We start from the raw sequence: 27,732 nt of genomic DNA, 5'->3' as shown, positions 1-27,732 counted from the left end.
GGGAGTGGAGCAGAGGTGGAGCTAGGGAGACCTAGAGCACAGGCGGCAGAGTGGCTTGGAGCAGCATGAAGGGGAGCTGGGGACTGAGGCTGCTCATCCTGGGAGCCGTGGTCTTCATAGAGGGTGAGTCACCCGTGTTTGGGGAGGAGGCGGTATGGTGGGGTTCAGGGGCTGTCCTCTACCCCAGCAGCCCCCTGCAGCTTGGTGTGTGACAGAGAGCCTGCCCAGGAGGCCACAGTCAGCCTGTGGCAACGTAACCGTGTCCAGCTGTGTGTGGTGGGGAGGGGTATGTGGCCGCCTGTGTCCAAATGGGTATGATTTCCTTGGGCTGGATTATAGTCTGTGTCTGCAGGAACTGTCATTATGCCTGTGTGTGCGCCCTGTGGCCCCGTCTGCCTCTCTACTTCCAGAATGACCTTAGGCAAGTTCTGGGGCTCTGTGGCCTCAGTCTCCCCACCTTTACATACGTCCTGTCTCTTCTGGAGCAGATGTTCAATGGGTGTGTTTGTGTGTGCCTGTGATGGGGAAGAGGCAGGGGACCCTTTGGTAGTCTCTGGTGGTTTCTGGAAAGGTGGCGGAGCCCGAGTCGTCAGAACAGGGGGCGGGGTGAGTCTCAATCTCTTTCTTTTTTTTTTTTTTTTTTTTTTGCGGTACGTGGGCCTCTCACTGCTGTGGCCTCTCCCGTTGCGGAGCACAGGCTCCAGACGCACAGGCTCAGCGGCCATGGCTCACGGGCCCAGCCGCTCCGCGGCATGTGGGATCTTCCCGGACTGGGGCACGAACCCGTGTCCCCTGCATCGGCAGGCAGACTCTCAACCACCGCGCCACCAGGGAAACTCGAGTCTCAATCTCTTGATGCCCTCCCCAACTTGGACGTGACAAGGCCTCTAATTATTCCTCTTAGGCCTCCGCAGCGCAGGGCACAATTAAGCTAATGCTCTCCACATGCACAGACCGCCTCTCTGACTCAGCGGTGGGGGCAGGAGTTGGGGGTTCTGCCGCCTGGAGGAGGCTTGGCCTGGTCCCAAGCTGAACCCCAGGCCCTGCCGCTCAGGCCCAGGAGTGCTGAGCACAGCTGAGGCAGGAGAATTAATGATTGAGTGTACACTCTGAATAGCTTCCAATAAAAGCTGTTTCTTGATCTCATATAAATATTTTCATTCTGGGAGGGGCCGGTGAGGTAGCCACAGAGTCATAACAGCAACCCACGCCAATCCCCCCAAACCTGTTCCCTCCACCAAGGCTGGGCCAGGCAGGTAAGGCTCCCTGCCCCAAGACTCACCTGTGTCTCTCTCTTCCCAGGTCTTCAAGCAGCTCCGCGTGGTAAGCTCTGGGGCCGTGGGGTCTGGGCCTTACTTGGGTCTGGGTCGGGCCAGGGGTGAGGGCAGGACAGGGGCCTGCTGTCAGCCTGACCCCCACCTCTCCACAGCATGTGGGCAGCGTGGCCCTGGCCCCCTCACACCTCAGGAGGGCAACACAGTGCCTGGCGAGTGGCCATGGCAGGCCAGTGTGAGGAGGCAGGGGGCCCACATCTGCAGCGGGTCCCTGGTGGCGGACAGCTGGGTCCTCACTGCGGCCCACTGCTTCGAAAAGTGAGTCACGGCTGTGGTCAAACAGGGTTTCTGGCTTTGGGGGTGAATGATTTGTCCCCAAGCCCCTCAAGACTGAGCCCTGCCCCTAGAGTAACAAAGTACCATTTATTAAAAATATGCCATGTGCCGGGTACATACTATCAAGTTAATCTTAACAGCCCTTCATGGTAGAAGCCTTACCAATGAGACAACTGAGTTGGGAGAAGGATGGACCTTGCTTAAAGCCACAGGTTTTCTGTCCATCTTTCACCCACTTTGTGCTGTCTCCCATGGTGTCACCGTCCCCCTTTGCATTCAATGCCTGGGTCTTGTCCCCCCCACTTCCAGGGTGAAAGTCACAGAACTGCACTCCTGGTCAGTTGTCCTGGGTTCTCTGAAGCATGAGGGGCTGAGCCCAGGGGCTGAGGAGGTGGGGGTGACGGCTCTGCAGCTGCCCAGGGCCTATAAGCACTACAGCCAGGGCTCGGACCTGGCCCTGCTACGGCTCGCCCACCCCGTGGCCCACACACCCCTCTGCTTGCCTCAACCTGCCCATCGCTTCCCCTTTGGGACCGACTGCTGGGCCGCTGGCTGGGATCAGGACAATGACGGTAAGTGCTGGCCCAGGCTGGAGCCCAGAGGGGCACTCTGCTTGCCCAAGGTCACACAGCCTCAGCTGCCAACTGTCCCCGTTCCCGGTCTCCCTTGCTCCTCTGAGCCCAGACTCCAGCCCCAACCCCCTCTCTTTTGCCAGTTCCCAGGGCCCTACGGAATATACGCCTGCGTCTGATCAGCCGCTCCACGTGTAACTGTCTCTACAACCGCTTGCACCAGCGGCAGCTGGCCAGCCCGGCCCGGCATGGGATGCTGTGTGGAGGTCCCCAGCCCGGAGTGCAGGGGCCCTGTCAGGTCTGAGGGGGAGGACAAGGGAAGGGAACGGGAGGGGGCTGGGCACTCAATCCTCAGGGACTGGTGGAAGGACCACACGTAGAGGGTGTCCGCCCAGGGCTGGGGGTCAGGTGTCTGTCCTTGACAACACTGCCCGGCTCCAGGGCGATTCCGGGGGCGCCGTGCTGTGCCGCGAACCTGACGGACACTGGGTTCAAGCTGGGATCATCAGTTTTGCAACAGACTGTGCCCAGGAAGACACTCCTGTGCTGCTGATCAACACGGCTGCTCACAGCTCCTGGCTCCAGGCTCAAGTTCAGGGGGCAGCCTTCCTAGCCCAGGACCCTGAGACCCCAGAGATCAGTGATGAGGACAGCTGTGTAGGTATGAGCAGCAGGTGTCAGGAGCGGGACGTTGGGGGACCTCCCCCCAGGGCTGCATGACTTCTGGGCAGCAGGTGGAAGCCACAGTGGAACAAATTTCAGCTCAGAATAGAAAACTGATACAGGGTATCCACACGCTGCCAGGGGCTTATGAGGGGGCTTATAAGGCCCCTTTCAGCCCCCAGGATGGGAACAGCTCCATTTACGGCTAAGAGGCATAGATGCTTTGGAACTTTATGAATTTGGGGTTTAGGTAAGACGAGGAATTTCTGCAATCTGGCTGAAGGTTTTGGGGCAGGCTTCAAGTTTGCAAGCAGGAACTCCATGGGATTGGAGAGGGCAGGGCTCCCACTCAGTGGGGCATTAATTCTGGCAATAAGTGACTAACATGCAAACTGCATGCAAAATAATTCCTGAGGCGGAAGCTCTATCTTGATGTTAAGAGAAGCACCAGTGAGCCAGGACTTCTGGGGCCACTCCAGGCCCAGAGGGTGCAGACAGGCGGGGTAGGGAATGATGAGCAGGCCACTCCCATGATCCTGGACCATCAGAGTTAAAAGCTTAGGCCCTGGGTTTTGAATCTCAAGTTGGCTATTTGCCTGTGGTTACTGAGCTAGAAAGTCACTTAACCCCTCTGGAACTTTGGTTACCTTCGGTAATTAGGGTAACCAAGATTCAACTTAAAAGGATATTGTGAAGATGGTTGATAGCACATGGGAAGCGCTTAGCACGGGGCCTGGCACGCAGTGAGCACTTAGCAGGAAGGCAGATGATGATGTAATCCCTCTGTTTCAGCCTGTGGATCCTTGAGGAGAGAAGGCCCCCAGGCAGAAGCTCCCTCCCCACGGCCCTGGGACGCCAGGCTGAAGCACCAAGGGAAGCTGGCCTGTGGCGGAGCCCTGGTGTCAGAGGAGGTGGTGCTGACTGCTGCCCACTGCTTCATTGGGTGAGTCCCGTCTCCCTTGCCTTTGTGCCCCCACCCTTGCTGGCAGCCCTGCCACCCAGTGCTGTCAATGCTGTCCTTGCACAGGCGCCAGACCCCAGAGGAATGGACTGTAAGCCTGGGGGCCGGACCAGAGGAGCGGGGCCTGAAGAAAGTCATCTTGCATGGGATGTATAGCCACCCAGAGGGGGGCTATGACGTGGCCCTCCTGCTGCTGGCCCAGCCCGTAACACTGGGCTCCAGCCTGCGGCCCCTCTGCCTGCCCTACGCGGACCACCGCCTGCCTGATGGGGGACACGGCTGGGTCCTGGGGCTAGCCCGCCAAGGAGCAGGTATGTAGGTAGGACAGGGCCACCAGCAGCTGTGCATCTAGCCTAGAGGCCGAGGCAGCAGCTGGGTCTTCTCCATCGCCCTGCAGGCACCAGCTCCCCTCAGACAGTGCCTGTGACCCTCCTGGGGCCCAGGGCCTGTAGCCGCCTGCACGCAGCCCTTGGGAGCGACAGAGCCCCCATTCTGCCACGGATGGTGTGCACCAGTGCTGTGGGTGAGCCGCCCGGCTGTGAGGTGAGCCCCACTCCCCCTGTCCTCACCCCACAGACCCCTCACACTGCCACTCATGAACAGTCCTTCTGCCAGGCTTGGCCTCAGACCTCTCACCGAAACTCAGCCTTTCTGCCAACTGGCTCCCAAACAGCCAGGCCCCCAGCCCCGGCCTCAGCCCCTTCTGCCCCGTGAAGCTGCCTAGGGAGAGGAGGAAGTCACTGGTGTCCCCTGACCCCTGACAGGGCCTGTCGGGGGCACCGCTGGTGCACAAAGTGAGGGGCACATGGTTCCTGGCTGGGCTGCACAGCTTCGGAGATGCCTGCGAAGGCCCGGCAAGGCCTGCCATCTTTACAATGCTCCCCACCTACGAGAACTGGGTCAACAGTTTGGAATGGCAGGTCTACTTCGCTGAGAAGCCAGGGCCTGAGGCCGAGCCTGAAAGCTGCCCAGCTAACAACAGTATGTGGCCCTGGGGCCTCCTGCCAACACTGCCTCCGCAGACACCTTCTCTCTCGACCTGAGGCAAGGCAGGGCAGGGTCTGGCCTGACCCACCTCTAACTGCCCTGGGTAGAGTGGAGCAGTGGACAGACCCATCTGGATTCAAATTCTGGCTCTTGTCATTGTTTGACTGGGAGAGCACGCCTCTCAACCTCTTCCGACCTCACTTTTCTCACCTGTCATGGGGGCTGAGGAGCGCCTCCTTCCTCCTCCTCTAAGGGAGGAAGGGAGGGAAGCTGTGAGGACGAGCCCAGCCCCATCCTCCTTCCTCTCCCTGACAGGCCAGCCAGCCGGCTGTTGACAGGTGGCTCTGGGACGCTGCAGTCACAGTGAGGCAATTCCTGCGTCACTGCCCCTGCCTCTCTGCCACCCCCCTCTGACCCCGTCCCCCACTGGGGCAGGCCCGACAGCGCAATGGGCTCTGGGAAGGAGCCTGCCCCGACCGACAGCTGCCCCCGCTCCCCTCTGCAGGACAGGGAGACCTCCCCTGTGGATGCCCCCTCCACGTCCAGCTCTGCGGTCCAACGCAGGCATCCCCAGCTTTCTCTATTCGTCATCCCCTCAGATACAACCACACCAGCCATGTACTTTGAAAATTTCTTTTTTGGGGGGAAGCAATTTTCCTGTTTTTTTAAACTTAAATAAATTGTTACAAAATAGACTTTAGAAAATAAATTACAAATTGTAGTAAAAGGCTCCCCCCTTCCACAGGCAACATTCCCACCCATGGCTCTCTCTGAATCTGCCTCTCCCGAGTGTTGGAATCTGGCTGGTGAGGGTGGCCTGGCTGCAGAGCCTGGCACTGGGTTTCTTGCAGGGCTGGTCACAGGGAAGAGCATGGTGACAAAGGCAGGGGAAAGGAGGTCCTTGAAGGACCGGACGGGAGGAACATCTCACCCCCTCCGTGGGAAAGAAGCCAGATCTGGGTCCTCTTTGCAGGAGGAGAGGAGAAGAGAGCTGGGGATGCCCAAACTACTCCTGAGCAAAACAACGAGATCAAGCCTTTCCCTACAACCTGCCCTCCCCCTACCCCGTATTCTGATCTTTGGAAACTTGAATTTCAGAGGGAGAAGCTGAGGTCTGCAGGCCACTGGGGTGAAGGGTCCAGGAGTGGGGTCGTGGGGGTGGGTGGAGGGGGCAATGACAAGTCCCCTCTGCCCGCCGCTGGTGCCTTTGGGGTTCCTGGGGAGAGAGAGACGAGGCGACTGAGGGCACAAACCCCACACAGCTTGTACCCCTCCCCCTCCCTAGCCCTGCAGGCCATTCCCCACAGCCCCTGCCCCCAAGGCCTGTGTGAGAACTCCCAGTTATTTCCCCAGACCTGGTTAACTAGCTCCTCACTCATTCCCTTGGGGTCACGAGAAATCTTTTATCCTGAAAGCCATCTTATCAGAACTCTCAGGGGAATCTCACCACCCACCCCTCCTGCCCTGACAATCTCTGGTCAAGGGGCCCACCATCTCAGGGACACCCACTTTGGGGGCCACTAAATGGAAGGGGCCCTGGGAGAAGGGCTACAGATCCCTCGGGGAGGTGGAGAGCAAGCCCGGGACTTGCTGAGCGAACAGGCTCTCCCACTCCTCCGCAGCCTCGTCCTCCAGCAAGGCTGGGCGGAGGTGTCTTTCCCTGGGATTCCCCTTGACAGAGGATGGGAAATAGGGGCTGCTAACTGTTGTTGCTATAGCTGGGCCTGGCTTCAAAGAAACAATTATCTGTGACTCAGTCCTCCAGTTAAAGGTGTGCCAGTGGGGAGGCGGGTGTGCAGGTGGAAAGGGTTGGATCCCAAAAAGGAAATGCGCAGCAGAGAGAAAAGAAGGTTGAATAAAAGGAAGGAGAAGAAACGTGGGCCAACACAGGTAGGAAAGGGCCAAGGGTCTAGTTTCCAAGACAAGAGGAGGGGGAGCAGGGACAAGACTCGGGGAAACAGGGACAGGGAGCTGGGTGCCAACTAATGACACTGCCCCGACCAGGTCAGCATGGAAGCCACAGTCTGGGGGCACCTCCCATGCCCCCTTCCTTTTTCCCTGCCTCCTTGCCTACTCTAGGGAAGAGCAGAACCTAGACCATCTTGTTCTCTGGAAATCATTACTTAACTGGCTGGATCAGGGGAGTTTCCGGATGCAGCAGCCAGGTGGTACCCAGCTACCTCCCCTCCCAAAACAAAAAGACCATTCCTCTCTGGCTCCGGCACAGCAGAGGAGCCCCGGCAGCTGCCTCTGCCCCTGACCACTCCCTACCACCCCCAACTACCCCAACCCACCAGGCTACCTATTCACCTTGGGGTAAGGTAGCCCCCAGGGGTTCAGATCTCAGCCACTCAAAAGGCAGCATCCGCAAACTAGCTTTCTCTACATCCCAGCCCTGGCCACCTCCTGGAATCCAAGTGATCCTCTCACTCCTTGCTCCCCTTGGGGCCAGTTTTTACCCTCTACTGTGTGCCCGCCTCCTCTGGGACCCTCCAATCCTCTGCCCAAGCCCATTCATGCCCCCGTACCAGAGCTGGCCACTGTCCACTCCTCCTGGTGTTGCTGCTGGTGCTGCAGGAAGCTGATGCGGCGGCGGAAGTGGCGGGGACAGTGGGGGCAGGTGAAGGGCCCCTCCCGGGGTGCGTGGACCCGCCCGTGGCCCTCCAGCCGGGCAGCTGTCCGGAAGGCCTTGCCACAGACGCTGCAGCGGTGGCGCTTGGGGTCCGTGTGGGTCCTGCCGTGGTTCTTGAGGGACAGCAGGTTGGGTAGAAGTTTGGGGCAGAGGGAGCAGGGATACAGTCCAGTGGTGTGGGCCTTCTGGTGGTTCAGCAGGCTACCTGCATGGCGGTAGGAACGCCCACACTGGGCACAGCGGAAGGGCCGCTCCTCGTCCACAGCCGCTGCGGACCTGACGCCTTGGCCTCCATTAGCTCTCCCGGCATTCTCTCCTGGGGCCCTGGGGGGTTCTGATGGGGCCTTCCGGACTTGACCAGGGAGATCCACCTCATCCTCCACAGCCCCAGCTTTGGGACCTCTGGCCTCCATCTGGGGCGACACCTGACTGAGGCCCCTGGCATGAGTCAGCAGGTGGCTGGCGAGTTCATGGTGGGACCCAAAGGCCTTGCCACAGTCAGGGCAGGCAAAGGTCTGGGCAGCTATGTGGTTGTGGCTCTGGCTCTTGGTGGCCACAGGATTCAAGAACTCCTTGGAGCAGAGCAGGCAATAGTGACGGTCTGTCTTGTGGGTGTTGTGGTGTTTCAAGGGCCCTTCCGACTGGCAGGAGGTCTTGCCACAAGGGCTGCAGGAAAAGGAGTGGCTCTCCGGCTGAGGCTGAGGGCTGCTGTCTCCATTGTCCCAGCTATCCATGGGAATCAGACTAGGTCCATTGGGCTGGCTGTTGCCAAGGTGGCAAGGACTCCTGGGGACACTGTCCCCTGACTCGTCTTCCGGCTTGGTTGGTACGTGACCCCCAGAAACCCAATCTCCATCATGATTCACCGGTCCTCTGTCTCCTCGCCACCCATCTGCTTTCCCCGTGCCCCAGGACATTGGCTCTGTGCCTTCTAAACCTGCTGCCTTGAGGGGGCTCTGACTCTGCTCCGCTGGCCTCACGACTCCGGCCTCCAGCAGGGGTACCGACCCACTACCGCAACACCTGTCCTCTAGTCCCTGGTCATCGACCAGGTTCCCCTCACCGCCCTTGGTGCCGTTTGGGCCTCCCTGACCCCCTTTCGTCTCCTCCTCATGCTCTCGCAGGTGCCGCTCCAGAGATCCCCGGCCAGGGAAGCCCCGGCCGCAGAGGGCGCAGCGCACAGCTGCCCGCCGGGACCGCGCAGCTCGGCGCCGCCGGCTCTCCGAGTGCAGCCTCTGGTGGTCCTTCAGGGCCATGCGGTTGGAGTAGGTCTTGGGGCAGGCGGGACAGCTATACTGGCCCGTCTCGTGGCTACGCCTGTGGTTCAGGAGGCTGCCGGCATGGCGGTAGGTCCGCCCACACTGCCCACAGCGAAAGGGCCGATCTTCCCGGGGCAGCTTGCGGGAGTCCCCAGCTCCACCGCGCTCCATGTGGACCCGCTGGTGGCTGGCCAGCTGCTTCCGCAGGCGGAAGGCTTTCCCACATTCGGCGCAGCGGAAACGCCGGGGATCCGCATGGATGCGCCGGTGGTTCTTGAGGGACATGAGGTTTGAGAAGCCTTTGGAGCAGGCCTGGCAGCCAAAGTGGCCGGTCTGGTGGCTCTGCCGGTGATTGATGAGGCTGCCGGCGTGCTTGTAGGACCGGCCGCACACCTCGCAGCTGAAGGGCCGCTCAGAGCTGGCTTCAGTCTGGCAGCCCTTCTCTGCGGTCTCCAACCTCGGCTCCATTTCCTCCCCCTTCACAGTGGTCTCCTCCCAGGCCTCTTCCTTCACCCTCGCCACCTCCTCCAGGGGCTCCACTTTAAGTTCTTTCTGGAACTTCTCCACTTCTGCCTGCCCGAGGCCCTCCTCTGCCATGTTCTGGGGCTCACTGCTGCCTCCTGCCTCTGGAACGGGCCCCACCTGGGGCTCAGAGCCTTTGCAGCGCGGGTGGTTTCGCAGATGATTGCGATAGGCAGCCAGGTTGGGGTAGCAGCGGGAGCAGACGGGGCAGATGAAGTCTCCGGTCTGGTGGATCTTGCGGTGGTTCACCAGGCTGCCCCCATGGCGATAGGTCTTGCCGCACTGGTTGCAGCGGAAGGGGCGGGGCTGGGTCTCCAGAGAACTTTCCCCACCCTGCATACAAAGGCTGTCTGCAAGCATGGCACCTACTCCCTCTCCAGACTTTGTGTCTCCACCCTCCCCAGAAAAAGAGGTCGTGCCCTCAAAGGTGCCATCTGCAACCATCCCCGTGGCATCACCTGACTCTCCCGGGTGATGAATGAGGCTGGAAACCTCGCCATTGGTGTTCCCAGAACTCTGGCTTTGGTGGTGACGCTCCAGGCTGCCCAGGTCATCGTAGGTCTGACCGCAGCAGCCACAGATGTGCCCATACCCGGCGCCATCCAGGGCCTCGACCTCCCGCTGCAGCTGATTCAGCAGTTCTGCTTCCGAGAGCTGCAGTGGGGGGCTATGGGTGGAGGCTGCCCCTGCTGCTCCTTCCTCTTCCCCCTCCTCCTCTGAGCCCTCAGTCGTACCACAGGAGTCATGAGCCTGGCGCCGGTGACGCCTGTAGCCAGCCCGCCCAGGGAAGATCATGCCGCAGAGGCAGCAGAGGAAGGGCTGTGCGGAGGCTGCCTCCCCGGGCCCATGGCTCTGGAAGTGGCTGCGCAGGGCAGGCAGGGACTCAAACTCCTTCGGGCAGAGGGAGCACTGATAGATGCCCGGTGGGTGGCAGGGCCTGTGGCTCAGCAGGCCAGCGGCGTGGGGGAAAGAATGCCCACAGTCAGGACACGTGTGGGAGACCTCAGCTTGCCAGCCAGTGGCAGCTCTGGCAGAGTGGGAAGGGGAGCTGGGCTGGCCAGGGGCTGGTTTCTGGTCTTCCTCCACCCCAGGGGGGCCACCACAGAAGCGAGTCCCATTGCTCTCCTCATCGCCTGGGATGTCCAAGTTGTCAAGGAAACAGGCCTCCTTCCTTTCCAGTCCTTCCTCAGTGCCGCTGCTCTCTTTATCACCCTGGAAACAGGTCTCATCCCTCTCAAGCCCACATTTGTCCCTTTCAGCTGCAGCCTGCAAACAGCTCCCGTCACTTTCCACGTTGCCTTCGGCTCCACTCAGACTTTGCCTTGAAGGGTCTTGGGGACGGCTCAGGCCCTCACCGTCTTCCACCAGCTCTGGGGCCCAGCTCCTGCCTGACGGGAGTTCAGCTTCTCCCCCACCGCCAGCACTGCCAGCCCGCCTCCGGTGCCGCCTGCTCCGCCGCCGACTGTGGCGGCGCATGTGGTTCTTCATGGCGGCCACGGTGTGGAAGTGCTTGGCGCAGGCCCCGCAACTGAAGTCTCCCGTCTGGTGGGTCTGCCGGTGATTGATGAGGCTGCCTGAGTGGCGATAGCTCTTTCCACAGTCTCGGCAGGCAAACGCCCGAGGAGGTGACACCCCCCTGGTCTCGGTCCTGCCATTCTCCCCTTCCCCATGGCTCCGGCTGTGATGTTCAAGACTCTCAGCGTCTTCAAAGAGCATGCCACCCAGGCTACACATCTGTGGCGCAGTCCTATCTGCTGCTGGCGGGACATCGGTGGCCCCCTCTTCACGTCTGCACCCAGGTCCCTGATCTGAACGGGGGGCTGCCTCTGCTCCCACTGGGTCAGCTGGGAGCTCCACCTTGCGGCGACCGAGGGAACCCTCGGCCCCTGGGCCTGTGCTGCGGCGAGCAGCCTTGCAGTGTACCCGCACGTGGTTGCGCAGGGCCATGAGGTTGGGGTACTTGCGGGGACAGAGTGAGCACTGGTACTCTCCTGTCCGATGGCTATGGCGGTGGTTCACCAGGCTCCCCCGGTGCCGGTAAGCCCGACCACACTCATTGCACTTATAAGGGCGGTGGTCCAGGGTGGTGGTGGGGACCTCCTTCTCTTTGTGGGTGGCCTCAGCCAGCGGCAGGGGAGCTGGCAGTACTGATGGCTGCCCATCCTCTCCGGCTCCTTGCCGGGGTCTGTGATGAGCCCGCACGTGGTTTTTGAGGGCAGCTGCGTTGAACAGCTGCTTGGAACATATGGAGCAGGGGTAGACACCTGTCTGGTGGCTCTTCCGATGGTTGATGAGGCTCCCAGCATGGCGGTAGGTACGGCCACAGTCCCCACAGTGGAATGGCCGGTACTCCTCTAGGCTGCTATCTTCCAGCTCCCCAGAGGTGCTCAGCTCCCCAGAGCCATTCAGCATCTGTGTACCAGGGAGCTGGTCCCGGCTGCTCTCGTCTGTGTGCCCATTGGTGGTGGGCATCCCTTTCTCTTCCCACAGCCGCTCCTGACTTTCACCCTCATGGGATTGCTGGTGTTCCAGCAGCTCTCGGGGGAGCCGGAAGGCGCGGGGGCAGTGGGGACACTGGTAAGGCCGATACTGGGCATGGAGTCGGGAGTGATTCTTCAGAGCCATGAGGTTAGAGAACTCTTTGAAGCAGATGGCACAAGGGTAGACGCCCAGGGTGTGGCTCTGGCGGTGGTTGGTGAGGCTCCCGGCATGCTTGTAGGTCTTGCCACATTGACTGCACTTGTACCGCCGCTCCTCCTCAGCAGGAGGCGACTGGGTGGGCTCCTGGCCCGCTGTGAAATTCACTACTGATTCAGCCAAATACTGTTCCAAATTGCTAAGGAGACTGCTGGCCGGGGTGGGGAGCAGTGGGTCTCTGGCAGAGTTGGTGGTGGGCCCCCAGCCCTCTGTGCCTTCCTCAGGATCTGGCTGGCTTTCCCAGCCTTCTCTTTGTCTGGTGGGTGGATCTTCCCAAGTGCCCAGAGCTGCCCTAGGGTCTGGCCCAGATTCACAGCCAGATGTCTCTTCAGTATGTTTCTTCTGGTTTTCCCAGCCTTCCTCAGGGCCAAGCCTCTGGCCCCAGGAGTCAGTGGACACTGTCTCCCCCTGGAGGCATGGAGTGGCTTCCTTGGAGCGCGGAGGCCTGCGCCGCCGGCGGCCTTCAGGAGCATGAGTCCTCATGTGGCTCTTGAGGGCCATGGGATTGGTGAAGTCCTTGCCACAGGTGGTACAGGGGAAAAGGCCAGTCTCGTGGGTCCGGCGGTGGTTGACCAGGCTCCCTGGGTGACGATAGCCCCGCCCACACTGCTGACAGCGGTAGGGCCGAGGGATGCTGTCAGCCTCCTCACTGTCCTGGTTGGAAGATGGATGGAGCAGTTCTCGGTGCCGTGACAGTTCTGGGAGGCTAGGAAAGTGGCGCTGACAGTCAGAGCAGCTGAGTGGGGTGGGCGTGTCCTCCATGGGGCAGTGTGGCAGAAACCTGAAGGTTCAGGAAGAGCAGGCAGGTGGCAGCAGCATCTTCCTCTGGTGGAGGGTCCAAGTCCTAGGAACAGGGGGGCAGTGGTCAGAAGGAAGGCCTGAATTAACTTTGCCTCTAGTTCTATGAGCAACAAGTTCACCAGAGGGCACAGATGGGTTCCCCAAGCAGCAATGCCCAGAGACCTGCTCTCTACTGGATCTATTCTGGAAGCACCATCATTTAATACTTCCCTGCATACAAGCTCCCCAAACATGGGAGCTCCTCTAGGCCTGACTCATCTCTGGAGGTATAGATAAGGAAACTGACATCTAAAGGAATGCAATCTACCTCTGATCACAAACCTATTATTCTGTCTTCAGACCAAATCCCAAAAGCCTTCCTGTCCCTAACCCTCTGCTCTCTATAAATCTGAAACAACCTATCTTCTGCGACATCTTAAAAGGAAACCTGTACTTCTCCTAGGACCTTCTATAAGGTAAGTCCAATCCTCCCTCCTTCACCCCTCAGCTAAAGAGTAGCCTAGAGGCATGGAAAAAGCAGCTTCTTTCTTCAGTTGACAGCCTCGGACCTGAGAGGTGAGGTGAGAGGCCCCCTTCAGAGAAAGGGCTGGCTTGCTCCCCCACCTGCCCTATTCCTTTCAGGGTCACAAAGTCACCTTTCTGAAAGACTCTGTTGGGTTCCCCGGATTCCAAACGATCTTCCATCTTGGAAATTTCATCTCCTTTCTGGTTCTTCACCCCCAACCTTTATCTTTCCTACGCCTCTCCATCCCTTCTCATTTTTTCTTCTACCTTCTCTCATAATACTGATGACAACAGCAACACGTGCTACCTAAGCATTACCATGTGTCAGGCACTGTTTTAAGTAAAGAATATTCGTTATGTCACTTAGTCCTCACAACACACTGCAGTGCCTGCTATCCCAGTTTACACACAAGCCAGCCCGTTTGACTCAATCTTCTTTCCAAAGCCCTTGCTCTCTCCATGGCAGGCCCCCATGCCTCCTACAGCACCTTGGCCTTCTCTGACTCTGACTGCTCACTCCCTTGGGACCCCAATACAACTCCTATCTCCGACTCTAAACCCCCTTACTGAACCTGCTCCCAGAATTCTCACTTCACAAAGCCCCTTCGCTCAAGAGTCGCCTCTCCTAATCAACCACCAATAAGGTCCTCTTGCCTCACTCATCTCCTCGGCCAGTTTTCTCTTAGGACCCCTACCTCACACCGGTGGCCCCTTCTCGTTCCCGCCGCGGGTGCGTCCGCTGGGGACCGCGAACGGGAATGCGCCTGCGCACTGGGACCCTCACCCTAACTGCAGCCGCGCGCCCCAAGGGGTGGTTGTGGAGGGGCTCTCGAGCTCCCACACACGCACACTCTGCCAGGGCTCCTGGGCGGTGGCAGGGGAGGGAAAGAGGGAAAGGAGAGGGGGAGAAGGAAGGACGTAGAGGAAAGAAGGCGCAGCTGGCACGAGCCAGCAGTCTACCCCCAGCTCCGTGGACACTTCCTATTGTTACTAGGAAACAGGAAGTGTCCTAGCCGCAAAAGCTTCCCCGCGAAACTTCCGCCTTAAAAAAAGCTTCTGTCCCGCCTCCAAGCACCGGTTCTACACAGACACATTTCCGGTGCTAGTGAGAAGCGGCTAACGCGCGACTCTGACCCCGCCCACGTAGGTCAAAGAGCTGTGTCGTTCTGCACTAACCTTAGCCACACTTCCGGGAAGAGCCGCTAAAATCGTTCCGGTGCATATTGGCTGAGCGCAGAAGAGGATAAAAAGGGTTCTGCAGCCCTGGCCTCAGTATTTTGGCGACTTTTCCTGGGGCTTCTTGTAAAACTTCTAAAGACAATTGAAGGGAGCGTCATTTACTCCTTGCTATTAAGGGAAATGTTGTGGAATATAAGCGGATTTAGGTACTACAAATCTTGGGCATGGCCTTTCTGTCCTCCCACCTTCTAGTTCACGGTGATCTATCCCTAGGCTAGCAATAGCCGGTGCATCCCGTAAACCTATTCCGGTGTCCTCTGTCATTAGCACCCACAGAGACCCCCTGCAAGGTGTTTCTCCGCCACCTTCGGCTGGGGGGGGGGTGCTCGGATAAACTTTGCCTTCTTCCCTAGCGGGAAAAGCTCCCTTCCACTTCCGCTCGCCGGCCCCGCCTCCCGTCCCTCCCTCCACCCCCCCAAGCTGGGTCCTAGTGCCTGCCGCTCCCTGGCTGTGTCCCGAGCTCCGTCGGTGAGAGGAGCTGCCGTTGACGCCACAGAACCAGCCCCAGTCTGTTCAGGTAGGAAATGCCGGCGGGAAGCCGCAGGGACCCCCGGGCAATCCCACTGCGGACGCAATCCGAGCGGGCCTCAGTTTCCCTGTGGGTGCAGAGGGCAGATGGGGTTGGCCTGGCGCGAGCGGCGCGGGCGGGGCGGGAGGAGTGCGGCCCCGGGAGGGCGCGGGCGGGCGGGCTCTGGGCCCAGCGGGTCCTAGAACCCGCCGGCTGTCCCGGCGGACCGGCTGCAGCAGACGCCTGGGCTCGGGCGGCACGGCTGCCCGCCTTGCGCCGTGCGCGCACGAGGGTCCTAGAGCCCGCCATGTTGCGGGCTTTTGTCCCAGGCGTGCGGCCCTCCAAGCACGGTCCCCGGCGCCGGCGGCCCCCCTCCCCGGTCGAGGTCCTGGCCGCCCCTCCCGCGGTCCTAGAGAACGCCATCTTGCCGGCCTTTGTCCAAAGTATGGCCTTCGGTCCATTCATTTGTTCATTCTGTCATCCTTCGTTCACTCCTTCTTGCCACGTTCTCCGATTCCACGTTTTCCCAGGGCTTTTCCTGAGAAGAGGCAGCCCAGGGCCCTGCCCTGCGGGGCTGTCTGTCTGCCGGGGGCTCCGACACGTAGACAGTTGCAGGGAGCGAGAATGCGCAATGTTTCCGCAGCTTTCGGCTCTAACGACCTTAAAACTCCCACATGCCTCAGAGACCTCATTTTACTGATGAGGAAACTGAGGCCCAGAGAGCCATGGCGCTCTTACCTCTATACTCTATTAAGTATTCCTGAGGGCACTGGGGAAGCAGGTATTTGAAAGATGCAAAAGAGTTTTCCCACGGGAGAAAGCAGAGGGAACTGCATATGGAGATGTATTTAGGTGGTGAAGTTTGAGAATTGTGGCTGGAGCTAAGGTCGCAGTCGGGAGGGGCACACTGCCCCTGGAGGTGAGGCTGGAAAAGTGGGTTGGGATTAGGTTGTGGACTGACCAGATTGGATGCCTAGGAGATGATTAGTTCTTATCTCTGCATGGTTCACAGTTCCCCATCTGCCGTCTCACCGGATCTCTCATGGCCTGTGAGGCCTATTGGTAACTACTTGTTTAGAGGTGGGGAGACTGAGGTGCAGAGAGGATAAAAAGTGGCTTTTCACCTCATCACTGCCCGCAGGGTTCTAAACTCTGGGAATTAAATCTCTGCATCCCTGGCATTTAGAGCCTGTTCATGCAGCAGGACGTCTCCCGCCCCCTAAATTCAGTAGTAAACAAAGACAAAGACAAGCCTCCCTCACCAGAGCAATGAATCCACTGTGGGGTACTGGGGGCGATATTTGGACCTTGTGAACTTGGAGAAGCAGAGAAATTCAGTTACTAAATAGTTGTTGACCGACATTCTTACAAACTCCTACTATGGAGGAGGCAGAGGCTATAGACCTGGATTCAAATACTGCCTCGGAGATTGATTTGTTCAGTTTGTTTTGGGCACCAAGCATGGTTCTATGTGTAGAGGGTACAGAATAATAAAGGTTCCTGGCTCTTTGCCAGCCTAGACTCTCAAGCTGGAGACAGAGAATTAACAACTGAACCATAAAATGTATAAGTGCTAGCAAAGCAATAAGCAGGGGACATAGGACAGAAGTTTGGGAGGCAGACCACCTGGCTTTGAGTATTGGCTGTGACTATGACTAGTTTCTTCACTTCTGCGTGCCTCAGTATCCTTGTCTGAAAAATGGGGGGAAAATAATACCATTTAACTTAGTCTGTTTGGGCTACCATAACAACAACAACAAAACATAACAGGGCTTCCCTGGTGGCGCAGTGGTTGAGAGTCCGCCTGCCGATGCGGGGGATGTGGCTTCGTGCCCCGGTCCGGGAAGGTCCCACGTGCCGTGGAGCAGCTGGGTCCGTGAGCCATGGCCGCTGAGCCTGCGCGTCCGGAGCCTGTGCTCCGCAACGGGAGAGACCACAACAGTGAGAGGCCCGCGTACCGCAAAAAAAAAAAAAAAAACAAAAAAACATAACAGACTGGGGGGCACAACAGAAATTTATTTCTCATCGTTTGGAGGTTGAGGTGTCCAAGATCAAGGTGCTGGCCAATTCAGTTCCTGGTGAAGGCTCCTTTCTTGGATCGTATGTGGCCACCTTCTGTCTAAGTTCTCACATGGCCTTTCTTCCATGCATGCGCACATTCATCCATAACAGACTCCTAGGCCATCGTGAGGCTTAGCTTGAGTAGCACACATAAAATGCTTAGAATGATACCTGGCCCATGGTAAATTTGCAAGGAATGTTATCCAGATGAGCAACATGAAGGAAATTAAACAGGAGGGGGATAGAGAGTGATTAGCAGGGGTGCAGATAGCATTAAGAAAGGTGGTCAGGAAAGCCCTCTTTAAGGAGGTGACAGGGAGCTGAGACCCAAATGGAATCAAAGAGATAGCTACACAAAGACCCTCGGAAATAATGTTTCTAGCAGAGGAAACTACTAGTGCAGAGTCCCTGAGATGGGAAGGAATTTAAGTCTTTGAGGGGAAAAAGGGGGAGCCTGTGTGGGTAGAACCTAGTGAGCCAAGGGGAGAGGAGTGGGAGATGGGATAGGCAGGAGTTAGATAGTTCAGGGCCTTGCTTGCCATGGAAAAGATATTGGTCTTTGTCCTGGGAGCAGTGGAAAGTCTCATGATTTGGCTAATAAACCTTAAGTAAATGAAGACTGGTAGAGAAAGAGCCCAGCCCAGGGACCTGAAGACTCGTGTTTGAGTCTGGGCTCCTTGACTAGCTATGTGTCCTTATGTAAGTTTTTTCCCTTACGGAGGCCTTAATCTCCACATCTGAAAAAGAGGTGTATTAAAAATGCCTCTCTCGGGCTTCCCTGGTGGCGCAGTGGTTGAGAGTCCGCCTGCCGGTGCAGGGGACGCGGGTTCGTGCCCCGGTCCGGGAAGATCCCACATGCCACGGAGCGGCTAGGCCCGTGAGCCATGGCCGCTGGGCCTGCGCGTCCGGAGCCTGTGCTCCGCAATGGGAGAGGCCACAACAGTGAGAGGCCCGCGTACCACAAAAAAAAAAAAAAAAAAAAAAAAATGCCTCTCTCCTAGAAGCTTTTGAAAACCTAAGGTTCTTAAATGAGTGTTAGTTGGAATGACCCAGAAAGCATGTTTAGAATAGATTTCTCTGAGTCCTACCCCATGCTCCCTGCATGATTATTTTCATGCAGGGAGTTCACAGAATCACTCTAGGGAGTGGTGGGTGGAAGAGTCCTCCGTGAACAGGGAAGTGAAGAGCTGATGATGGGTTTGTTTGTTTTTTTTTGCAGTACATGGGCCTCTCACTGTTGTGGCCTCTCCCATTGTGGAGCACAGGCTCAGCGGCCATGGCTCATGGGCCCAGCCACTCCGTGGCATGTGGGATCTTCCCGGACCGGGGCACGAGCCCGTGTCCCCTGCATCGGCAGGCGGACTCTCAACCACTGCGCCACCAGGGAAGCCCCTGACGATGGGTTTTTGGTTTTTTTTAATACTTCTTTTTTTGGTTGCACTGGGTCTTTGTCGTGGCGTGCAGGCTTCTCTAGTTGTGATACACGGGCTTAGTTGCCCCGTGGCATGAGGGATCTTACTTCCCTGACTAGGAATCAAACCCACCTCCCCTGCTTTGGAAGACAGATTCTTAACCACTGGACCACCAGGGAATTCCCAATGGAGGGGTTTTAGACAGGGGCCTAGCCTACCTGACCCTTCATTCTTTATGGAGCTTGTGCCTGACACGCCCCTACTATTTCCCCTGGGAAGTGCCTTAGGAGGAGGGATTTACCCCTCCAGCTACCTGGTTTCTGGCTCACAGATGGGAAGACTGAGGCCCAGAGCTTGGAACCCACGGGTCCAGCCCTCTGAGAGGGAAACAGAAACATAAAGGGTGCTGGCTCTGGTCTCCAGGGACTTCTACAGGAATGAGAGGAGACCAAGGTGTAACCTGAGCTCAGGGTTCTGGTCATCGTGGGGCTGGCCCAGGTAGCAGATAAGTCTGGGAGGGCCCAACTACTCAAGGCGAATTAAACACCTGGATTCAAGTCTCAGCTGCATGAGTTACTAGGTATGTGACCATGGGTTAATCACTAACCTTCTCAGAGACTCAGTTTATTCCTCTGTAAAATGAGGACAATAATCCCTATCTCAGGAACCTATGAGAGAATTAAATAAGGCTGCACACTCAGCAAGGTTTCTGGCTCTGAGAAGATTCAGTAATTGAGGGCAGTAATTATTCTTATCTCATTCAGCCCTCGCCCAGCCCTGTGAGGTAAGTAGTGTTATTACCTCCCTTTTTTCAGATGAGAAAACTGAGGTCCTACGGCATGAAGTAAATTGCACAAGGTCACAGCTAGGAAGTGAGGAAGGTAAGATTCGAAGCCACGCAGTTTGGCTTCGGAGACTGCACTTAACGACAATGGTAAATTGTTTCTCTGGGCCTCAGTTCCCTTATCTGTGAAAGGGGGTAATAACAGAACTTTTTTCATGGTGCTGACATGAAGTGCAAGTAAGTTAATACATGTAAAAAGGTTAGGATGTTGCCTGTTGTTTAGCAAGTGCCGGTAAATGTGAGCTATCATTTTCTTTTTTAAAATATTTATTTATTTATTTGGTTGCACCAGGTCTTAGTTGTGGCAGGCAGGCTCCTTAGTTGTAGCTCCCAGGCTCCTTAGTTGTGGCATGTGAACTCTAAATTGTGGCATGCATGTGGGATCTAGTTCCCTGACCAGGGATGGAACCCGGGCCCCCTGCATTGGGAGCACAGAGTCTTATCCACTGAGCCACCAGGGAAGTCCCAGGCTATCATTTTTATTAAGGAGAAACTTTATCAGACTGTCCAGAGATGGTCTAGAAAGGAGGTAGTGAGGGCCTCATCCAAGGATAGGCAGATTCCCTAGAAACTAGGTGGAATTCAAGCCCTGGAGAAGGCTGGGCCTCAAGCCCTTTAACTCACCTTCCAGCCCTAGGATTTAGTGGGGAAAGTGAAAAAACCAAGCTGAGGGTGGAACAGAGCTGTGTGGGATATAGGCCAGAAACCAAAGGGGAGATGCAAGACCTTCCTTTGGGAAGTAAGGCTCAAAGGAAGGATTGGTAGGATTCATAACAGCCAGGAAGGACCTGGGAACTTGCATGGTGTGATGGAAGCCATGAAAAATTCTTGAGCAGGGGACAGAGCATCACATGGTACCTTAGAGAGAAGGCTCCGGCTGCCTGTGCACACTAGATTGTGTGTGTAGGGGTGGGAGATTGAGGCAGGGCCACCAGGCAGAAGGGTGCTGATTCTAAAGATGCAGCCCTTGCCAATCACCCGGGGACTCCTGCATCCTCCCTGGGTCATAACTTAGAAGACACCAACTCCTGAGGTATACAGATGAGGAAACAGGCCTAGAAAGGAGTGCTAGAATACAAACCTCCTACCTCCCAGCCCATCTTTTGGACACACCTGGCTCCCCTCCCCTCTCTATAACATTGTCCTTCCCCCCACCCTGGCTGCCCCAGCAGCTGCTGCATCTTAAGTGGATCTGCTGTAATCCTCTTCCCTTCATCCCCCAGGGAGGATGAGCTGGTGTTAAGACTAATGCAGCTGTTAATCCTATTTCCTCCCAGCCATGATCTGCAGGAGCAGCTGGGTGGAGGCTGTCTGGGCTCTGAACAGAGAAGGAAGGGGCCATAGCTAGAGTGGGTGTCCCAGGAGGCCAGGCCAGAGCAGATACATTGAGTATGAGACAGAGACTTCTAACTTCTGCTAGCAATGGCTCAAGCTGCTTTGAGAGTAACTGAACTTCCCATTACCAGAGTTATGGGAGCAAGAACCAAAGACCCATTCCAGAGCAGAGGGTGGACCAGGATTCCTATCTGGAGTGGAGCACCTTACAGCTGTGCAAGGCCAGAATTCTGTGTGAACAGTTGCTGCCTCTGAAAGCTAACCAACCAGAGGGGAAAGACAAAAATACATACGCTGGGGACCTATCCCTTCCAGACAGATGGTGCCAATCACCACATTTAGCCCACTGGCTCTGCCTTCTTCTGGACCTATCTCTGTCTTTCCTGAGCACTTGGAGACCTTCAGGCCAGACCCACATCTAGGTAGCCTCCGTGTCTGCAGCCTTGCACAGGTCTTGGGTTCTGAGCTGTAGAAGGAAGATGGTGAGATGGACAGAGCCTGGGCCTTCTGGGAATGCCACAGGGTTTGGAGAAGCTCAGAGGCTGGGGAGGGAAGTGCAGGTGGGCATTTCGATGATCCCGGCTTCCTCTCTTAGTTCCTCTGAGGTCACCTGGTCCAGCTCCTTTCGTCAGTGAACAGACCAGAGAGGAAACCTGGTCCAGCTCCTTTCATCAGTGAACAGACCAGAGAGGAAACTTGAGCGCAGAGAGACAGGAATGTTTGCGAGGAAGGATGTGCATCCCGGGTGGGAAATGCAGATAAGATAGAGTTCCTTCTGAGGCCTCAGAGGGCTTTGGTGAGGAGACAGGCCTTGGAGAATTGGAAAGGGGTGTGGCTTCTAACTTTGCCTCTCTTGCAGAGAAGTCCCGCCCATCCAGGCCATGGAGGTAGAGTCTTCGGAGGAGAGGTCCCCAGCCCCTGGCTACAAGCGCTCTGGCCGCCGCTATAAGTGCCTGTCCTGTACCAAGACGTTTCCAAATGCACCCCGGGCAGCACGCCATGCTGCCACACATGGGCCTGCAGACTGCACAGAGGAGGTGGCCGAGGCAAAGCTGAAGCCAGAGACAGACCCCAAAGCGGAGGATGCCAGCGGGGACAAGGTATCAGGTGCAGCAGCGAAGCCTCGGCCGTATGCGTGCCCGCTGTGCCCCAAGGCCTACAAAACGGCACCAGAGCTGCGCAGTCACGGGCGCAGCCACACGGGCGAGAAGCCTTTCCCTTGCCCCGAGTGCGGTCGCCGCTTCATGCAGCCCGTGTGCCTGCGCGTGCACCTGGCCTCGCACGCCGGCGAGTTGCCCTTCCGCTGCGCGCACTGCCCCAAGGCCTATGGCGCGCTCTCCAAGCTCAAGATCCACCAGCGCGGTCACACCGGCGAGAGGCCCTACGCCTGCGCCGACTGTGGCAAGAGCTTCGCTGACCCCTCGGTGTTCCGCAAGCACCGGCGCACGCACGCAGGCCTGCGGCCCTACAGCTGCGAGCGCTGCGGCAAGGCCTACGCGGAACTCAAGGACCTCCGCAACCACGAGCGGTGAGGGCGCTGGGCTGGGTGGGGGGCAGCTGAAGGGGTTGGGAAGAGCGCACCAATAGCGTGAAGGCGCTGAGTCCCAAAGATCGGAAGGAACCAATGGGAAAGTGAGTGAGGCAGAGCTATGGGGGCGGAGGGTGAAACTGGGGTCTGATTGGCCTGGGTTCCTGGACTAGGAAGGGGGCGGGGCTTGAAGTTGGGCTGCTGCCCAGGAGGTACGAGTGGGGGGCCGGGTCTGTTGAGTGCAGAGATGGATCTAGAACACCTAGACACCCAGCCTGAAAGTTTCTTACTCTGAGGTACAGACCTGTAGCCCTTAGGGGATTGGTCCAAGGCCCCAGCGATGTTAGGGGGCCCTAACATACAGTACAGACAGGCGGCGGGGGTCGGGCGATGGGCTGCCACCTTCACTCCAGGCCTCTCCACTCCCACAGGTCCCACACTGGCGAGCGCCCCTTCCTCTGCTCAGAGTGCGGGAAGAGCTTCTCCCGCTCGTCCTCGCTCACATGCCACCAGCGCATCCATGCGGCGCAAAAGCCCTACCGCTGCCCGGCCTGTGGCAAGGGCTTCACGCAGCTCAGCTCCTACCAGAGCCACGAGCGCACGCACTCTGGCGAGAAGCCCTTCCTTTGCCCCCGCTGCGGCCGCATGTTCTCCGACCCCTCGAGCTTCCGGCGCCACCAGCGGGCTCACGAGGGTGTGAAGCCCTACCGCTGCGAGAAGTGTGGCAAGGACTTCCGGCAGCCGGCCGACCTGGCCATGCATCGGCGGGTGCACACAGGCGACCGACCGTTCAAGTGCCTGCAGTGTGACAAGACGTTCGTCGCGTCCTGGGACCTCAAGCGGCACGCGCTGGTGCACTCCGGCCAGCGGCCCTTCCGCTGTGAGGAGTGCGGGCGAGCCTTCGCCGAGCGAGCCAGCCTCACTAAGCACAGCCGGGTGCACTCGGGTGAGCGCCCCTTCCACTGCAACGCCTGCGGAAAGTCCTTCGTGGTCTCGTCAAGCCTGAGGAAGCACGAGCGGACTCATCGCAGTAGCGAGGCCGCAGGGCCTCCCCCGCAGCAGGAGCTGGTAGTGGGGCTGGCGCTGCCGGTCAGCGTGGCAGGCGAGGGCTCAGCGGCCCCAGCAGCAGGGGCTGGGCTTGGGGACCCTGCAGCAGGGCTGCTGGGGCTGCCTCCGGAATCGGGTGGTGTGATGGCCACCCAGTGGCAAGTGGTGGGCATGACGGTGGAGCACGTGGAGTGCCAAGATGCTGGGGTTGGGGAGGCTCCTGGTCCCTTGGGGGGGGCAGGCGAAGTGGGGGGTGAGGAGGTGGACGAGAAACCACCACAGTTTGTATGCCGGGAGTGCAAGGAGACGTTCTCCACGCTGACGTTGCTGCGACGGCACGAGCGCTCACACCCAGAGCTCCGGCCCTTCCCCTGCACCCAGTGCGGCAAGAGCTTCTCAGACCGGGCTGGGCTGCGCAAGCACAGCCGCACCCACAGCTCTGTGCGCCCCTACACTTGCTCCCACTGCCCCAAGGCCTTCTTGAGTGCCAGCGACCTGCGCAAGCACGAACGTACCCACCCTGTGCCCATCGGGACCCCCACGCCCCTCGAGCCCCTCGTGGCTTTGCTAGGAATGCCTGAAGAGGGGCCAGCCTGAGTGCCAGGCCCCCGCTGGGAGCTCCGCCCCTACAGGGTGCTTCCTGAACCTCCCTTTGCCTCAGTTCACTCTTAGACTCCAGATCCATCCCTTCACCCCAGGCAGCTAGCTCACCTTCCTGACAAAGAGCTGGGGACAGTGGAGGCTGGCAGCAGCCTCCGAGAGACATGGCTCCCTCTGAGCACCACTCATTAAAGCATTCGCTTTGACACTGAGTTGTCTTCTGTGTTCTGATCGGGGGTAAGTAATGGGAGTTTGGGCATCAGATAAGGTTCAGTGGAGATCCCTGGATTGACAAATTAGAAACTAGAAGGGTCTTTGGGTGCACTGTTTTCTCTATGTTTCAGAATGTCTTGTGACAAAGGGTTCCATGGTCAAGTAAGTACAGGAAATTCCTGTACCCTTCTTGGAGACTCTTGGTGATCAAAGTATATTAAAGTCATCGATAAGTCCTGCAATGAACAAATCTATTTTGCTTTGTTTAGCCCACACTTAACTTGACCTGTTACTGAGTAGCTCTACTTCTGTCCTTTTGCAGATAATAAACTGAGGCCCAAAGTTAGTATATTTCCCACAAATTGCAATAACAAATTAGAAAATACACTTGGGGTCCCATTCACAATAACAACAAAACCCATAAACTACAAAGGAGTAAACCTCACAAAAAACGTGCAAACCCTGTATGAAGAAAATAGTATCTCTGTCCTGAAGGATATAAGACCTAACTAAATGGAGATATACCATGTAGCTGAGTGGAAAGATATCATTAAAAGATGTTGATTCTCCAGTTTAATCCTTAAGTTCATTGCCATCCAAAAGAATGTTTTAACAAAACTTGAAAATCCTGAATTCCTGTGCAATATATATATATTTAAAAACAGTGGAGGGGACTTCCCTGGTGGTCCAGTGGTTAAAACTCTGTGCTTCCACTGCAGGGGGCAAGGGTTCGATCCCTGGTCAGGGAACTAAGATCCTGCATGCTGTGCTGCCCAAAACAAACAAAGACAAAAAAACAGTGGAAGTGATGTATTTGACACGCTAGATAATCAAACACCAAAGCACTGGAATAAAAACAGGAAATTACTGACACAAGAATTAATTAATTAATAGAGTGGGGGAGAGGGTTCAAAAGCAGCCCTCACTATTTCTGGGAATGTAGTTTATGATAAATATGATTATTCAAATCGGGAAAAATGTAGGCTGTTAAATAATTTGACAGTTATAGCCATACGCTGGAAGGCTATATAACTTTTAAAGTAATTTTGAAAAGACCAAAAATGGAAAAACAAAAATGAGGCGCCACATTTGTGTAAATTGGGAAGATGATTTGATGTTTATCAAAAGTTAAATACTTCATGATGTATGTAATCATTATGCTGTACGCCTTAAACATACAGTGCTGTATGTCACGTCTCAAAACTGGAAGGCGGGGGGGAAACGAACACATTTTTTTTAAAAAGGTAAAATGCATATACTCTCAGCAAGCACACCTCAAAGAGTTTACATCACAGATTTCTTTTTCCAGTTCTGTGGCAAAACTGAAGATGAAAGATTCTTCAGTGCAGCAAAATTTGTGATAACTGGGAACACCCTATATGTCCATTAGCAAAGGACTACCTAAATAAGGCCGCTGTAAGATATATTATGCAACAGTTTTTTTAAAAATGAGGCTTATCAGTAGTGGGAAGCAGCCGCACAGCACAGGGAGATCAGCTCGGTGCTTTGTGACCACCTAGAGGGGTGGGATAGGGAGGGTAGGAGGGAGACACAAGAGGGAGGAGATATGGGGATATATGTATATGTAGAGCTGATTCACTTTGTTATAAGGCAGAAACAAACACACCACTGTAAACCAATAAAGATGTTTTTAAAAAAAAGCCAAGAGAAAGAAAAACACAAAACTCAAAAAAAAAAAAATGAGGCTTATCAGGACTTCCCTGGTGGCACAGTGGTTAAGAATCCACTGCCAATGCAGGGGACGCGGGTTTGAGCCTTGGTCCGGGAAGATCCCACATGCTGTGGAGCAACTAAACCTGTGTGCCACAACTACTGAAGCCCACATGCCTAGAGCCAACGCTCTGCAACAAGAGAAGCCACCGCAATGAGAAGCTCACGCACCGCAACAAAGAGTAGCCCCTGCTCACCACAACTAAAGAAAGCCCACAGGCAGCAATGAAGACCCAACACACACAAAAATAAGTAAATATAATTTTTTTAAATGTTTAAAAAATTGAGGCTTATTAATCTATGTTGTTGAGCAATATTCAAAAAATATGTCAAGTGTAAAATAGTGAAGTGCAAAGCAGTGTGGTTAGTATGCTCCCATTTGGGCCGAATTACACATAAGTGCTCAAATTCCTATAGAATATTTCTAGAAAGATAATCAAGAACTGATTCTGGACTATAAATTCCAACCACCAGGGACTTCTGCATTTATAAGCCAAAACAAAGCCAAAGGTCAGAGTGAACCAGATCCTTCTTTCTATGCTGTTATCTGTAGACTTGGGGGCCACCAAGTTGGCAGCCTTAGGAAGTGCCCGATGTGCCACTGCCAGTCATGGGGACTAGGCAGCAGCTGGCTGTAGCCCAGGACTGGTACACCAGGTAGCACCTGGAGCAGAAGTACTAGGTATCCCCTTGGTGTCAGGGGCCTCACTCAGTGTTGTCATGCCCAGGCCCTCATTCCTGTTCTCCACAGCAGAACAAGGGGGCCACATGGCAACAGCAGGGACCAGTGTCATGGCTGCAGAAAGAGGGCACCAGTTTGACCAAGGACACTCACTGCCCATAACCATATCCAGAGCAGGAAAGAAACAGACACCGGACTGGGGGATTGAAAGCAGGGGAACTTTTGTTTACTACTGACTTGATTTTTGGCCTTGAGCAAGATGATTTATCTTGGGGTTTGGGGAGACACCTTTTAAAAATAGGTGTAAAGATACCATATACACTAATCAACAGATATCCCTGGGTAGCTATCTACAATGAAAGATGAAGTGGGTCCCCTGGATGTTCAGAACAGATCCACAACTCCTGCTCCCTTTCTGGGCCCAGACAACACACCCATCCCTTGGTCCCTCTTCTCTGACACCCCCCGTATCCCATACCCTAGTTCCTGCTCCCTGAGGACTCAGTCTGACTTTCAAAAAATTAATAGCATTATTAAAATATAATTCATATACCATACAATTAACCTGTCTGAAGTGTACAATTCAGTGTTTTTTAGGTATATTCACAGGGTAACGCAACCATCACAGTCTAATCTTAGAATATTTTCATACCCTCAAAAGAAACTCCATACCCATTAGCTGTCACTTCCTATTGATCCAAGCCCCTCCCCCCACCAACCCATTTCCCTCAGCCCTAGTCAAATGCTAAACTACTTTCAGTCTCTATAGGTTTGCCTATTGTGGACATTTCATGTAAATGGAGTCCTACAATATGTGGTCTTTTGTGACGGATTTTTTACTTGGCATAATGTTCTCAAGGCTCATCCTTGTTGTAGTTTGATCAATTCTTCATTCTTTTTTATTGTCAAATAATATTGCATTGTATGGATATGCTACCTTTATTTATCCTTTCATCAGCCGATGGACATTTGGGTCTCCATTTTTTGTCTGTTGTGAGTAATGCTGCTGTGAACATTCATGTACAAGCTTTTTTTTTTTAAATGAACTAAGTGAGCCTGTCTTTTTTTTTTAATACATTTACTTATTTTATTTTATTATTTTTGGCTACACTGGGTCTTCGTTGCTGCGCGCGGGCTCTCTCTAGTTGTGGCGAGCGGGGACTACTCTTCGTTGCAGTGCACGGGCTTCTCATTGCGGTGGCTTCTCTTTGTTGTGGAGCACAGGCTCTAGGTGCGCAGGCTTCAGTAGTTGTGGAACGCGGGCTCAGTAGTTGTGGCTTGCGGGCTCAGTAGTTGTGGCGCACGGGCTTAGTTGCTCCGTGGC

The 27,732-nt window shown here is 55.9% G+C and overlaps 3 protein-coding genes across 4 annotated transcripts; 2 read left to right on the top strand and 1 right to left on the bottom strand.

Annotated features, from left to right (window-relative positions):
* PRSS53 (serine protease 53) lies at positions 1 to 5,580 on the top strand. 2 transcript variants are annotated; one of them, XM_079719934.1, is made up of 11 exons: positions 1 to 123; positions 1,303 to 1,323; positions 1,430 to 1,592; positions 1,920 to 2,182; positions 2,326 to 2,480; positions 2,624 to 2,843; positions 3,638 to 3,788; positions 3,873 to 4,117; positions 4,204 to 4,349; positions 4,571 to 4,787; positions 5,051 to 5,580. In XM_079719934.1, the coding sequence occupies exons 1-11, from the start codon at positions 66 to 68 to the stop codon at positions 5,158 to 5,160; spliced, it is 1,749 nt and encodes a 582-aa protein (XP_079576060.1). In that variant the 5' UTR covers positions 1 to 65; the 3' UTR covers positions 5,161 to 5,580. The 2 variants fall into 2 exon arrangements, with proteins under 2 accessions (XP_079576060.1, XP_079576059.1); XM_079719933.1 differs by having other exon boundaries at positions 4,571 to 5,580.
* A 307-nt stretch (positions 5,581 to 5,887) lies between these two features.
* On the bottom strand, positions 5,888 to 12,680 carry ZNF646 (zinc finger protein 646; the record flags this gene model as incomplete). The annotated part of the gene is made up of 2 exons (XM_079719931.1): positions 7,322 to 12,680; positions 5,888 to 6,009 (listed from the first exon to the last, which is right to left on the bottom strand). The coding sequence occupies exons 1-2, from the start codon at positions 12,663 to 12,665 to the stop codon at positions 5,888 to 5,890; spliced, it is 5,466 nt and encodes a 1,821-aa protein (XP_079576057.1). The 5' UTR covers positions 12,666 to 12,680.
* Positions 12,681 to 15,262: 2,582 nt separating this feature from the next.
* Positions 15,263 to 23,779, top strand: ZNF668 (zinc finger protein 668; the record flags this gene model as incomplete). Its single annotated transcript, XM_079719047.1, has 4 exons — positions 15,263 to 15,398; positions 15,502 to 15,556; positions 21,467 to 22,135; positions 22,567 to 23,779. 4 exons carry the CDS (start codon positions 15,263 to 15,265, stop codon positions 23,777 to 23,779), a joined length of 2,073 nt encoding a protein of 690 aa, XP_079575173.1.
* Between the last annotated feature and the right edge of the window lie 3,953 nt (positions 23,780 to 27,732).

Source organism: Hyperoodon ampullatus, assembly GCF_949752795.1.
Source record: "Hyperoodon ampullatus genome assembly, chromosome: 14".
Lineage (NCBI taxonomy): Eukaryota > Metazoa > Chordata > Mammalia > Artiodactyla > Ziphiidae > Hyperoodon > Hyperoodon ampullatus.
The sequence above is the reverse complement of the archived record's forward strand: the minus strand, read 5'-3'. Positions and strand labels throughout refer to the sequence as shown.